Below are 15,456 nucleotides of genomic sequence, written 5' to 3'. Positions count from 1 at the left end.
TGATTTAGCGCGAGATCGGCAATTTATCACTATTATCGCAAACCTGCCGCCAGCTGCAGTAAACCATGAACTAACTATACATAACTGGATTGTAGCGAACATGTTGTTTTCTTTTGTCTCAGTGCTTGCTGTCATGGCGGAAGAAACATTCCACACTGATAGCAATCCTCTTACAGAGTTCTTGTTTTGTATGGAGATATTTTAATTTGACCATTTATGTCATTAACTATATTTATTGCCCCTGCTACGACAGTAAATCAAATTTTATTATTATACATATATCTCTTCGCGCAAAAGCGCGCTATATGGAACAGTGGATACCCGAATGGATAAAGACAACTAAACGGCATCCAACTGCATACATTTAAAGCGCAAAAAGGAAATTGTTTAGTTGTTTACATGTTGCAAACGATAGTAAAGGCAGCCTAAACTAGTCAAATATTGTTAAAAATACTAAACCTTTTACTTGTTATACTATTTTTTTTTTTGAAAATAGACGAATTACTGCATACAGTTTGTGCTTCGCATGGTTTCAAATAATAATGATAAAAACTCGTGATTTGTTTTTTCGTCATATTAACGAATGAATTCTTTTGACTTGAAAATAGTACTAAATCACTGTGAAAACCGACTTTCCAACCGCAGGCTGAGTTTAATATATCTTTCCGTCTAGTAAATCGAGATCGCAAAATTTCTCTGTCGGTCTGTAAATATGACGGACATGTGCATTTGACTTTATCGGTGAAACCTTATTCATTGCTTTTGAATTTTAATGACAAAACACATGTATCAATAAGTCCCGGGACTACTACATAGATGGCGTTGCCAACAAAATTGCCGTATTATTTGTATTATTATTATTGTTGTGTTATGTTGAAACAGGCTGAAGATGCTAAATGCTCCTGTTAGCCAAATGAGGTGATTACACCGGAAACCATGTAAAAAATCCACAAAATCGTTTTTGAAAACCGTATATCAAAATAACGTGAGATTGTTGAAATCTCAAAAATATCATGCGGCTGTGTGTAGACAGTTTTGCATGAACAAGGAAGCTGCGGTCAAAATGGGTGCCGTGTAAACAAAGAAATGACAACGCCAACCATGCCGAAATTGGAAGAATTGGGCTTCGAATAGCTGCTCACCATATACTCCGGATATGACCCCCGGTGACAACTACTTGTTTGTAGGCCTCAAAAAATGCACCAAGGAAGAATTTTCCTAATTTAGTCCCTGGACTTATCAATCCACGTGTTATGTTTAAAAATTTAAAATAATGTCTCACATTTTTCTTAGGAATGGCTGAAAATAATCTCACTAGCCAAGATTTGAAGGGCACTACTTTTTCGAACGGCCAAATATATCAACTTCTGCTTCACCGGTTCCCATGGTAGTGATGATCAATATACTGAAGAAATGGAGCTCTACAAACTTAGATTCAGATTGAAGGTCTTCTGGTAGCATTAGCTGCTATTGAACTATTGATTAGTGTAGTCGGTGCATGTACACATCAATATATACACTTTTACAATGGTAAGGATTGTGATTTTTTTCAGATTCAATTGACTTCAGGCGAAGATGTAACATTCGTTCTGGTACTCAACTACAGTTCTGGTAGTTAACATGGTCTGTAACATATTTAGATCTAATATATGATCAAAATCTCACATTAGGGGATCAAAGAAAATAAATCAAAATTTCATTCGATTGTTCATTTGAGAGCAGAGAAAAACTCGATGGGCTGAATCCTCCTAATACATCTATTCTGAAGGCATAAATTCTCCTGATGTTTTATATCAAAGCAAAGTCCTGGCATTACATTCCTTTTGTGGAATTTGGCCTTTCTGTTTCAACAGACTTCGCAGCCGATTCTTAGTATACAGAATCATTGCATGGCTAGTACTATGGATCCTACTGACACTACGAATCCTTCCAGGTATTTTATATCAACAGATTACAATAAACCAACATATAAAGATTGCCCACAAAGTTTGGACGCAACCAAAAACCGCTGCCATTTCGCAATGGTTCAGAATCTGTCAATTTTTACGGCTGCGTCCTGTTGTTTACACTCTTCTCTAACCACTTGTGCAGTTGTGTATTCGTTTTCATTAGTTTGTTTCGAAATGCGTGGACTTTCAGCAGAACAACGTTGAAAAATTGTGTACAAATGGTGCACAGAACGCGGACTGGCACTGAGAAAGATAGCAAAAATGGAAGGAGTAAGTGAAAAAGCCGTGCGAAATGCAATCAGGAAGTTCGGTGAGGATAACACCTTTGATGGTAAACCGAAAATGGGTCGAAAAAAAGGTCCTGCTAACCCTCAGTTGGTCCCGGGTTGGTGGTTCAATGCATAAGGCACTGGTCTTACAAACCAGTTGTCGTATGTTCGAGCCCCGACCTGGAAGGATTCGTAGTGTCAGTAGAATCGTAGCACCAGCCATGCAATGGTTCTGTACACTCTGAATCGGCTGCGAAGTCTGTTGAAACAGAAGTTCAAATTTCACTACAGGAATGTAGTACCAAGGCTTTGCTAACCCTCAGTTGGATAAACGTATACTGAAGGCGTTCGAGCAAAAGAAAGAGGTTTCAGTTCGTGATGTGGCCAAAAAAGTGGGCACTTCGGAGTCAAATGTTCTTCGTGCTAAAGAACGTTTGAATCTTCGAACCTATAAAAAGCAGAAACAACCAAAACGTAGTCCGAAACAAGAAGCATCGATCAGGCCGAGGGTACAATACGATTCTTGCTGGAAATTTGAACTGCATAATCATGGACGACGAAACCTACGTGAAACTCGATTACAAATCCTTGCCGGGACCACAATATCATACGGTGCGAGAAGGGCAAGTGTTAAACCAGTCCGAGACATCGATTGAAGTCGAAAAATTTGGTAAGAAAGCTATGGTAGCTGCGGTAAAATTTCGCAATTTGTAGCTGCGGTAAAATTTCGAAACCCTTCATCACCACTGCTGCAATGAACAACAAAATATACATCAAGGAATGTTTACAAAAAACGACTTCTACCCATGATTCGAAGCCACAAGGATCCTGTTGTCTTCTGGCGGGATCTTGCTTCTTGCCACTACTCGAAATCAACGGTAGAATGGTATACTACCAAAAATGTCACTTTCGTCCCAAAAGACATGAATCCACCAAATTGTCCACAACTTCGACCAATTGAGAAGTTTTGGGCATTAACGAAACCATTGAACAGTTCGAAAAAGATTGAAAAAAAAGTGTCAAAACTTGTCGCCAAGAAGTCTGTACGGAATTTGATGAGTAACGTTCGCAAGAAGGTGCGCCAGCTAGTCTACAATGGCTAAGTAGCAAATGTTGAGAATAATATTCTGTTGTTGTAGTCTAATATTATCAGTATATCGAATAAAATTTGAATATCTAACACCGGTGAATTATTGACAGCGAAATCAACATGCGACCATACTTTCTGGAACAGTCTTTACGTATACAAGTACTAAATATTAGAACTAACCGCGAAGTTGAACCCAACATTTAAGAGCTGGGTGACAACAAAGTGAAAGGGAGTTTACGAATGAGCTTTCAAACGTGTTGCGTGATAGATGATAATCAAACCCATGAGTTTATATTTGAAGGTTCATTAAGACCGTAATAAGTATAAGAGGATTGAATCCTCGAAAATTGAAGATTGCGAGAGTGAATATCTAAATTATCCAACTACCGGGGAATAAAAGCTATGTGCGCTATATCGTAGCTGTGTGAATTCATAGTTTTGGAGGTTGTAAAAAATAGTTGCTTTAGTTACATATCTTATACTCAACATATAATCTTTCCTAAGCGTTCAACTTCCACAAATCTAGTATCATAAACTTCCTTCATCAAACGCTCCTTACAAGCACGACTGCAAGTGACCGGTTCATTTGACAAAATCAATCATCGCAAAACAGTCTTTATATCAATCAGACTGGAATTTAACAGTTCATTTTTTGGATTGGCTTCAATCATATCTAACTAATCGTGTAATGATGAAGAATTGCCCTTACCTTCGGAATTTTTCAAAGCCATCTTGGACCGTTCATATTTTTACTCTACCCGATCATCAAACCGTAACAGAATTATACCTAAACTGTTTCTTTCTCATATTTGTTTGTTATTTTACCTACTAACGGGACCCGATTTATATCAACACTTTTCAGGTACTGCACTTCCATTTTACACCGCGATTTATTTGATTAACCGCGATTTATTATCTGAGCGCTGATATTTGCTAAGCAACTTTTGTGGTAGAACAATTTCAATCACGAAACGATTGCTCTGAGCTCTTATGATTGCTACAATTAGAAATTCATCTTCGTAATCTTCGAACTCGAACTCTTTTCTTCGGATTTCGTATGCCAGAACAAAATAAGAAATCTTGAAGCCTTCAATGTTTACTAACTAATCATTTACTCAAACCCACAAATAACGAATCATTGGCTGTAATGACACACAGTATTATAAGATAATGCCGACAAAAATCGATGCAATCGATGGTGTTAAATCGATTCACTACTTATACGAGGGTTCTTACTTATGTATTAAGCCTAAAAATTAAAACAGTATTATATTTGATCGAAAATGGTTTTATTATTTTTCAAAATATTCCAATACCTTTTGCATACGCTTGAACCAATTTTCATAACATTTAACTCTTCTTGAGGTACCCCTAAAACATGGTTTTTGAACGCTTCAACAGCTTCTTCAGGAGTATTGAATCGCAGTTTATTCTTCACGGAAGGGAACAAGTAGAAGTCGTTAGGTGTCAAGTCAGGACTATACGGCGGGTGGCCCATCAATTCGACGTCTTGCGTACTCAAATATTCGGTTGTTTGAGCCGATGTGTGAGAGCTTGCATTATCGTGTCGCATAGGATGGTGCTACACTGCCAAAAGTCGAACTAAGTTGATTAAAGCACTCTTGTCTTGATAATCCACGACGAAAATTGTAATAAAACATTGCACGAAAATATTAACGATTCAATTTCATTTTTTTTTTGCTGAAGTAAAATTTTCAACTCACTGTAAACAAAACAAATAGCGTTCAAATGACAGAAAGTTCTAACGATGGTAATGGTAAAAAATGTCAAACTTCATGGAAGAAACGTCAAATCCTGCGGGCAGCACTTAGTGCTGTCAAGGCTAAATACATAAGTTATAACGTACGTGGAATAAGTTCTGCTCTTCCCGACCACATGACAAGTACGATTAGACTTTCTCGTGCAACAGAATTGGGGCTTCAAATAATTATCTAACGGTAGACACTGAATCGTATAAATAAGAGGGCTGAAAAGTCGCCACTTCGAAAATAAAAGTTGATACATGTTTACTGTTGTAAAATCTTGTGCCAAAAGTTCAACTCAGTTGACTTTACTGTACTCATATTTCTATGTGGACCGATGGTGACATATTATGGAACATCGTTTGACTTACTTCAAAATTCCATTTCAGATGATTCAAAAATACACCATGAATTTACTTCACACAAATTGTGCGTAAAGGAATTTATCATATATTTGCATACAAACTCTGTATGTTGATAAAATAATCAGCGATCAGTACCATTTTCAAAATTGACCGTTTCAGAAATCTAGAGTAGTGATTGCCTCGTGAAAAAAAACTCTACTGTATTATTGTATTATTGCCCTGGTTGACGATTCAATGCATAGGACACTGGTCTCACAAGCCAGTTGTCGTATGTTCGAGCCTCGACCTGAACAGATTCTTAGTGTCAGTAGAATCGTAGTCATGCAATAATTCTGTACGCTATGAATCGGCGGCGAAGTCTGTTGAAACAGAAAGGCCAAATTCCACAATGCTATGGAATGTAATGCCAAGATTTTGCTTTGTATTATTGTATACTGTTCTTTCCTCTATTAACTCGTTTTCCAATTATGCAATTATTCATAAGTTACTAGTCTTTCAGTAGTAAAAAGAAAATACTGCAATGTTTTACGATAGTGCCGTAATAAATCAACCTTTCTAACACCACTTCAATTATAGTAGCATTCAAAAATCATACATTTCTCAGTTCAAGAATGAATCGTCTAGCTCTGGAACTACGCTTAAAGAAATATTTTTGTTATGCAATCTTACTTTTTTTTTATTTAAAGATATTTTATTCAGGCCTATTTTTTTTTTGTATTGGACTCTCTTCCATATATACTGGAATGTTGTATTTGATATTTTCCTGCTCCACATAGTGCACATTATTATTGTCTTTAGCGAATTGAATTGCATCCAACTCTTTATAGAACTGGATATAAACAACATTATTGGTCTTATTGCATTGAAGTAAATGCACACGTTTAATGTCAAGATGCATTAGCTCCTTAAGCAAACCATCAAGTTCTCGTATCGAAGGTCGAATTTTGCACTGTCTGAAGTCAACAATAATTGTATTCTTTCGTACCGGCGGTAGCTTTTGTTCGTTTGGTTCACTCATTTCGAGATCGTTCTATTGTTCACTACACAATACTGTACTTGGTTTACTTTCGGTTTTGGTTTATCGACTGACTTGAATGAGATGTGAAACCGAACTGTTTTTACTATACTTCATTAGTACCGATTTCATTAACAGCACTGAAAACCCGTAAAAAACATACTGAATATGTGAGCAACCTTTTTTCGTTGCAATGGTTTGTCCAACAATAAACCGACAAGTTGTCGCCTTGCTCTAAATAGTTTTATTATCTAATTTCGATAATATGGGCCAGAATAACGGAACTAATACTAAGAACTATTTCTTTTTTTTTTTCGCAGGCCCGTGTCCGCTTACGCATTATTCTTTCGTGACACCCAAGCTGCCATCAAAGGTCGAAATCCAAACGCGTCATTCGGCGAAGTGTCAAAAATTGTCGCTTCGATGTGGGACGTGTTAGCAACAGAGCACAAAAACGTAAGTACTATATCTACTTTGGCAGACTGTCCCGTTTGGCTTCAACATTTCCATACGTTTCGGTTGTAGAGAAAAGTCAAATGGAAATTATTTGCGATATATGCGTGATAACGTATTTCGACGTAATAATTTGGAATGATGGATGAAGAGGAGAGCAGCCATTGAGAAAGACTCAAAAGAATTTTATTTTCATTACCACTTAGTACAACTTCATCGAAATTAATCTTTGCATCTATTATTTGGGTTGGAGATTAAAGCTACCTTATATTAAACATATTTTCATTTGAAAGTGTATTGTGAATACACTGAATGTTATTCCAATGGTTTCTGTATATATCTGTATTGGATAATTTTCAAAGATGTTCGGATGCCTCATGTTACTTAATCGGAGTTTATTTGCTATTAATAATTTTTAGCAGCTATTTCAATTAGTCAATTTCCTTTCCTGTTTTTTTTTTCAAAATCTGGTTGCGTGATTATATGGTTGCACAATTGTTGTTCAAAATTCTAAGCTTCACCAGCTACTGAATCTGTGCAACTTTCTGGCAGTATTCGGATCCCGTAAAGAAAAAAAAACTGGTCGTCTTTCGAAACGAACCACAAGTATCAATCCCTTACTTCTCGACTTTATCATATCTTCTCTTGCAATGTGACAATTTTGCTTCTTGTGCTCGGCTCAAACGCATCAATTGTGTTCGATATCGATCCTCTGTCGAGATCTTTTTGTTTAAGTATTCAAATCAATCGCGACACGTTCTTTCACTAAGAGTAGCTACGAAATACCTACTGTTTTACTGTTTTTTTAGTAAAAAGTTTCTAGAATTTTGAAGCGTTTTTTAACGAAATATTTTTATTGCATTTACATAATTATAATAATTTGTGTTGATTAATCATTCGAGAGCCACAAATTTTCACAAAATCGTCTATAACAATACTAGTACTAATGAGACTAAGATTGGTACAATAACCCTAGTCAAATAATGAGATCATCACCCCAATCCAAATTCACGTATGAACTGAATAAATTCCTTAGTAGTTGTTTCCCCTCTTCGAAATCATAATTCCAATAAATAGAAACCCACTTAGATCAATGATGGCGTTTTTCCATTAAAAGCAAGCCAACTTGGAATTTTCGCGTTGTATCATTAATGTTGTCTCTGTGCTCGTTTCATTTTTGTTCGTCCCATTTTGTTATTGTTTCATGTTCAGCAACTTTAATTCATGAATTATTCATTGATGATTTTGCGCTCTAGATTGGTGCTTGCTTCTTTGTACAGGCGAAGCAATTGCCGCTATTGCTCTGTGTCCAGGCATCGGGTGAACTGCTGCTGTCATTGTGATTCTGATTCTAATCGGATTTTTATCTTTAATTTTCCACTTTTGTTTTACATCTATTTATCGCGTTTGATTTTGATGCCATGCTTGAGGACTGGCTCGACATCAATGCTTGGCCCGGTTTATTTGGTACTATCTGTGTGTCTTACTCCGTCTCCAGCTTGTGGGAGCAGTATCGAAAACAACTTATGTCACTTTCTCCCATTACAATGAGTTTCAGCTTTAACGTTTGTTTGTTTCTCTATCGTACGCTTCAGTGCTTTTAATGCTACACAACAATGAATAATTCAGAAAACATATCCGAAATGAAAATTGAATCAGCGTCAAAGTAGATGGAGACAGCTTTTCAAAAGATGTTTCTTAGGTTTGAAATTTTTAAAGATGGCATATATTTTCGACTTTGATTTGATTTCATAAAATTCAGTTCGGCAAGTGCTTCACAGACATCTGGTTTGAAATAACTAGTCTACGTATTGTTGGTACTTCTGATACCAGTAAGGCATCTCATTCACTTTTGACTTAACTGATAGAAATTTCCTATTTCATTCCCTCATAAGTAGAAGCACATGGTACTCGTAAAAACGCTCCATTATAAGTTGAATATAAATTGGAAATGAATTGAATTTTTCATTTTAATATATTACATTATTATATATGTTTATCTTCCTCCAACCATTTCCCTAGTGTTCCCTTCAACAAACAGCGTACGAGAGAATCTCTTCGTTCCATTTGCGCGCTGAGAATATGAACATTCTATACAAATACATATATAAATGCGCGTCCCCGCGTATAGATCTAGACTTCATATATGGCATTGCTATTTCCTTTTCGTATACTGCATAACGCTACCAACCGTACTGCACCGTATTCTGGACCCCTTATTATAATCAAGTTAATTGACAGTAATGAATTTTAAGTCATTCTATTTTAAGCTGAATTTTAGATAGGAATAATTGTAGTTTATTTTCCGACTCTCCAGTGTCGAATATTAGTTCAATACCGTACTATATTTTTACGAAATGATACCTATTCAAATAATGCATAACATTTTTCCAAACTCAATTTCAGTAAGAGATCTCGAAACAATTTCGTTGATGTATTCCTCATTCTTTTCTGTATAAAAAACTTCAATATCTCTCAATAATAAATTGACTTTGCTCATTCTGTCTGACCGATAAATGTAAAAGCATGAGCTTTACGAGTGTATTGTGACAGAAACTGATTCTTTTCATTCTTTAAAAAAAATCAATGTCGTCATCATTACTTTGAGTATATGTAAACCGTTCAAGTATTGAAAATAAAAATCTCAACGGCTTAGGTTTATGTTGTTTTGGAACCACATTACGCCTTTACATTACGTCTTTATCGTAATGATTGATACACATACTGAACATAATGGCGTTCGTTTAAAGTATGGTTAAAATCGACATAATACTTCTATTTAAGATTAAATGTTACACAGCCAAAAATTGTGAATTCTACTAGTGGCCTATTTCTACATTCGAAATGCAAGTAATGAAAATCTAACTGGTAAAAAAAACTGAATGTTGCCAATTTGTGTCAAACGAAGGAATATTTCCATTCGAAATAGGTGTATGATGCATTTGAATAATTTCACAACTTACGAATGTAATTTTACAGTTAGAAAGAAACCCGTAAAATCTAATGTATCGGCTGTAAAGAAGAGCATCGATGATGTGTAATAGAATTTCTCTGGCGGTTTCTTTAACTTGAAAATCAATGAAACAATGACAGAAACCGAAAACGACTGGGACTTGAACCGAAAAAATAATTAGATTACAAAAAACGTCCGTCTATCGACTGATTCACAGAATTGCTCGACAAGTGCATGGCACATATAAATTCATACAGCTGCACTAGCTACACACTTAAAAAATTTTACATCTTATTAGATGCACATAAATGGAGCGTCGCAACTCACGCAAATTTACGTGGAAGAACATTTAATATTGTGTCTAAAACTCCATACATGAAATTCATTGAAATAAAAAAAATAATACTGAGAGCAACCGTCGCGACTTGAACCGAGAAACATTGGATCGCAAGTACGTCTGTTAATCGACCGAGCCACAGAAGCATGCATCTGCTTGGCTGGTAAAAGGTTCATTTAAATTCATACAGTCGCACCTGCTAGCATAATGCAGGTTACAGTCGAAACCAGTAAAATTCAAGCTAATCTAACATTAAGTCAATACAAATGAAATTTTCCGTCATTTGACGAATTAGGTCTTTATGAATTACATCGTATGAGGGATTAGGTCACTTGTAAAATTCAAATTTTGTTGGTGTGTAGCCGTGTAAGCAGCAAGTAAAAGGTATGTGTGAAACACATAGCAAAAAAAATACAGGTAAAGCAAATCCGCATATGAAACAACTCATTTGAACGTAACTCAGAAAATGACTGAATTTTACAAGAATAATTTAAATATGTATCAAGCATACCCAAACTTTCAAGAAGACGTGTAAACTTACATGTAAAGCAAAGCAAAGTCTTGGCATTACATTCCTTTTGTGGCATTTGGCCTTTCTGTTTCAACAGACTTCACATCCGATTCTCAGCGTACAGAATCATTGCATGGCTAGTACTATGGATCCTATTAACACTAAGAATCTTTCCAGGTCGGGGCTCGAACATACGACAACTATTACATTGAATTGAAAATTAGATTTCCGCCTTTATTATACAAGTCCGCATAGAAATACCTTTATAATTAGTCAGCACTCTTAGCAAAAATGAACGTTATCATATCACATTTATTAACAATTATAAGGATATCAAATTCATTAACATTTATAATCAAGTTTTTTGTTTGTTTCGATGTCAAGCTCAGCTAAATTAGCTGTAGATTTCGTGGAATGACATATTTTTATGTTTTGTTTTGTAAAATTTATTAAATAGCGATGTTTTCATGTGCGTCTATCGAGACGCAAATTTACAAGAATTTTTCGCCCTGTGTGTAAACAGACTCCAACGATTTTTTTGTTCATATAAGGAGTGTATCGAAAATAAGTTATCCACATACATTTGTGTTGTACGCATGTATTTGCGATGGTTTTTTATGCTCAGATCGCAGCATGCTGTGCGTTTGGCTGTCAGCTTTCGATTCTTTACTTGTTTGTGCGGTTGAAATTCTGCGTTTTCAAAATGTCGCGTATTGAAAAGGAAGTGGAAATTAAAGTTCTGGACACATGGCTAAGTGAGAAGGGTATTACTATGCGAAAATTGGCGAAGCGGTTTGGAATTCATCATGTCAGTGTTAAAAACATAATTAATAAGTTTGGGGAACATTATTCTTAGGATGAGCTACCAGGAAGAGGCAGAAAACCCGGTTCTTCCAACCCTAAACTGGACCAGAAAGTTGTATCTCTGATCATGAAGAACAAATCAATGTCAATACGTGATTTCGCTAAAACTCTAAACGCTAAATCTCGGAACAAAGTGTAAAACAGAAAAAGCAAGCAGCAACAAGGGCCCGGAAAATGTATTCGCGTCTTTTGCAGGGTCCGGATGCATGCGTTTTGATGGACGATGAGACTTATGTAAAAGAGGACTCAAAAACCCTTCCTGGTCAACAATACTTTACTGTCGTCGTTGGAGAGGATGTGAGCGATGCGGACAGGTCGATTCAAGTGGAGAAACTCGGTCGAAAGGTACTGGTATGGCAAGCAATATGTTCCTGTGGTTTGAAGTCAACCATTTTTTACACTACCGGAACTATAAATGCAGAAATCTATCGATCTGAGTGTTTCCAGAAGAGATTGCTGCATTTATATAAGAAGCATAGTACACCTCCACTGTTTTGGCAGGATTTTGCGTCGGCTCACTATGCCAAAACCACTCTCAATTGGCTTGCGGAAAAGGGTATACATTTCGTTGAAAAAAATATCAATCCACCAAATTGGCCTCAGCTTCGACCCATCGAACGTTACTGGGCAATCGTGAAGAGGGTCTTCAAGAAGACTGGTTAGGCAGCTGGGAACATGCAGGAGTTAAAAAAAAATTGGGCTCAAGCGTCCAAAAACTGCGATGCAACACTTGTCCGGAACTTGATGAAGAGCGTTCGATAAAAAGTTCGAAAACTCGTGAAGAAATAACTTAAATTTCATCCGGTTTTCTTTATGCTCAAGTTTAACCTCGTACAATAAAGGATAAATCTTTAGTTTGAATAAAATATCGTTTTTTGTCATATTTTGAGAGAAAAATTTGTGGATAGATTATTTTCGATACTCAAATTCTGATTTAAATCAGTCTATGTTTTTTTATTCTACCAACATTTGTTTAAAACATTCAAGCTCTAATGTACTACAACTTCTCACAACATGAACCTTACTCCCCCTAATAATCTGACATCTTACCTGTAATGAACATATAAATTACGGAAACAATCTTTCCGTACGATGTGACTATCTTCCTGCTATATTATCTCTAGTTATTGTAGTGCATTAGCTTTCTGTGTATATTACGCGAAAGTTTTCTCCCAACAGCTGCAACTATACATCAATATTGAGAGATGGTCGAATTGGTTTACAAACAGATACAGACGGACGCGATGCGATGTATGATAGATTCGCGGTTGGTGAAGGAACACATCTACACCCACTTCCACCACCCAATTTACTGATGTATAATACACACTCACTCCCACCATCTACTATAGAGACGAACGAAGCTGGTATCTTATGTGGCATTTTGGTTTTGTTACATCGAATTCACGATTGTGTTTTGCGAAGGTGGACTGGTATGCATCTGTATAATCATTCATCGCGAATTTAATATTTATCCTATTACCATGCACGATTTTCTTCTATAACGAGCTAATATATTATCCATACAGAACAGAACTGTTTAAATTTCATTTGGCTATTGCATACCAGTCCACTATATCATATAACGACGACGACGATGGCGAATCTGAATCGAAACTACAGAGTGAAAAGTTTTGTGGCGGAAATTATAAAATATTGATTTTGTTTTAAAATTTTAATAGGTCTAATAAATCTTTTGCATATTCACACATCGAATAAAGCAGATAGATCCGACTACATGGAAATAAGCAAGGAGTAGCAAAATTCATCCGTTTCTGTTCATCACTTTACTTAATCTTTATAGAATGTTATTATTTTGTTGAGACCATATCGTAACTGAGGTTTTTCATTTATTGCCCTCGCGCAACAATATTTTATTTCCAATCGAACCTATATTATACAACTTCCTCATACATCTCTTGTTCTTCATTATCGGTTACTAGTTACAACTGTCGACAATATAAACTGTACCCCATTTTTGTTCAAAGCATCGATAGCAGACGAGTAAAACTAGGAAAACAGAAAGCAAAACCTATTAATGCAACTTTAACATTACTCTAAATAACAGAGTTGCCCCGTCCCGTCTGCCAGTGGGAGGATTCGAAAACAAATAGTTGTTACAAATCTTACTGATGGCAGTTGGATGCGGATTGAATCATTAGACTTGAAATAGGTTGCACTGTAACATTCGGGATTGTGATGTAATCTGTATCAAATTAAAATAGTTTTGAAAAAAATTTTGATGAATTCATCCCTTTTTGCATCATTATTTATAGGACGGTTGTAACACTGCAACACTCATCACTTTGGAGATCTAAGAGTGCTAAAATTGGCTCACAGTTTCCGGTACTTCCGGAACAAAAAATAGGGAATCAGAATAGTCGAATCAGCCATCTTAGAGGAAAACGCCACACTCTCTTTCTCTCACACACAGAGTGAGTTTGGCACCCCATGAGACAGTACAACAAGGATTCATTCACTCCAGTAAGAACCCCTCCAACTATAGCTCCATACAACGTTGAGTGAGAAACAATAGAATATAGATTTTGCTCATCATACACCGATTCAACTATGTATGGAGAACCAAAAACCCGAATCAATATTTGAGTAAAGTTTGCTTCAGATAAAATTGGAACAAAGACAATTGCCTGTATTTCAGTTATTTATAATTATTGAGGTCAAGATCTTTTTTCATACAAATGTAGCGTTTTCTTTATACTTTTAAGAAAAAATACGGATAAAATTATTCGTCACGGTTTCGAAGGAATTCTCGAATTTTTCCTGTAACACGGCTCATTAGGCGGCGCACACCTTCTTCGTCCATCGTTTTAGCTATCTTATTTCACCAGGTCATCATCTGATTGATGTCTTTGACAACCTTTCTCTTTGCCTTGAGTCTCCTCTTCGTGATTGCCCAGTATTTCTCAATAGGGCGGAACTGGGGGCAGTTTGGTGGGTTAAGGTTTTTCGGAACAAACTGGATCCCTTTCTCTGCATACCATTCTTGAACGACTTTGCTGTAATGACAGCTTGCCAAATCTGGCCAAAACATTACGGGATGGTCGTGGGATCGAATGAACGGAAAAATTCGTTTTTGGAGACACTGTTATTGTCTTATTTGTAACGAAGGCTTTCGTTTTTTTGCCACAGCTGCAAATGCCCTGCTAAATCATAAATTTTCTTGTAAATTTGTCAGCAAAAACAAATTTAAATTTCGCTGGAACATCCCCCCGAGCCGTTGCCAAGTAAAATTTTTGCCCTGGGATTTGCCCGAAGTCAGCCTTGACATAGGTTTCATCGTCCACCAGAAGACATCCGTCGAACTTGGTCAGCACCTGGTCATAGAGTTTCCGAGCACGAATTTTGACCACACTATTCTGTTTTATGGTGCGATTTGGCTGTTTGCTAGCTCGATACTACTTGATTCCTTCCCGGAGTCGAGTTCTCCTCACGGTACTATGGGCAGCACCGAATTTTCTGGCGAAATCACGGTCCGACAGATTAGGATTCCTCTTAATCGTCTTCAAAATCTTACCACGCAGTTTCCGGTCAACAGTTCCACTCCGACGATTGGCTTGAGGCTTCCGAATCGTCGTCAATGTTTTCTTATACCGTTTGAGAACGCGCCATACGGTATTTCTGGGCAATATCAGCTGTTTCACTAGCCTAGATGCAGACCACAATGGATTTTCCAAATAACTGTCCATGTTGATTGTTCACAAAGTACAGTCGATTTGCGGAATGTCAAAAATTATACATGAAGTTGACAAAATTTCCGACATATGGGCGCCAAGAACTTCCAAATCCGTCCACCAGGAGCGCCACAATATGAGCAAAAGTTTGTTCCAATTCTAAATGAAGCAAGCTTTAATCGACGTGATCTTTTT

General features: G+C 36.6%; 1 protein-coding gene across 6 annotated transcripts in view; it reads left to right on the top strand.

The window, feature by feature from the left end:
- LOC131425118 (TOX high mobility group box family member 3-like) overlaps positions 1-15,456 on the top strand; it is a 176,622-nt gene that overhangs the window by 124,885 nt on the left and 36,281 nt on the right. For all 6 annotated transcript variants that reach the window (XM_058586723.1, XM_058586722.1, XM_058586721.1 and 3 more), the window contains one exon: positions 6,772-6,907. In XM_058586723.1, the coding sequence (XP_058442706.1) occupies positions 6,772-6,907 (136 nt within the window). The remainder of the gene's footprint in view (positions 1-6,771; positions 6,908-15,456) is intronic.

The sequence above is a fragment of the Malaya genurostris genome, chromosome 1 (assembly GCF_030247185.1).
Source record: "Malaya genurostris strain Urasoe2022 chromosome 1, Malgen_1.1, whole genome shotgun sequence".
Classification (NCBI taxonomy): Eukaryota; Metazoa; Arthropoda; class Insecta; order Diptera; family Culicidae; genus Malaya; species Malaya genurostris.
The sequence above is the reverse complement of the archived record's forward strand: the minus strand, read 5'-3'. Positions and strand labels throughout refer to the sequence as shown.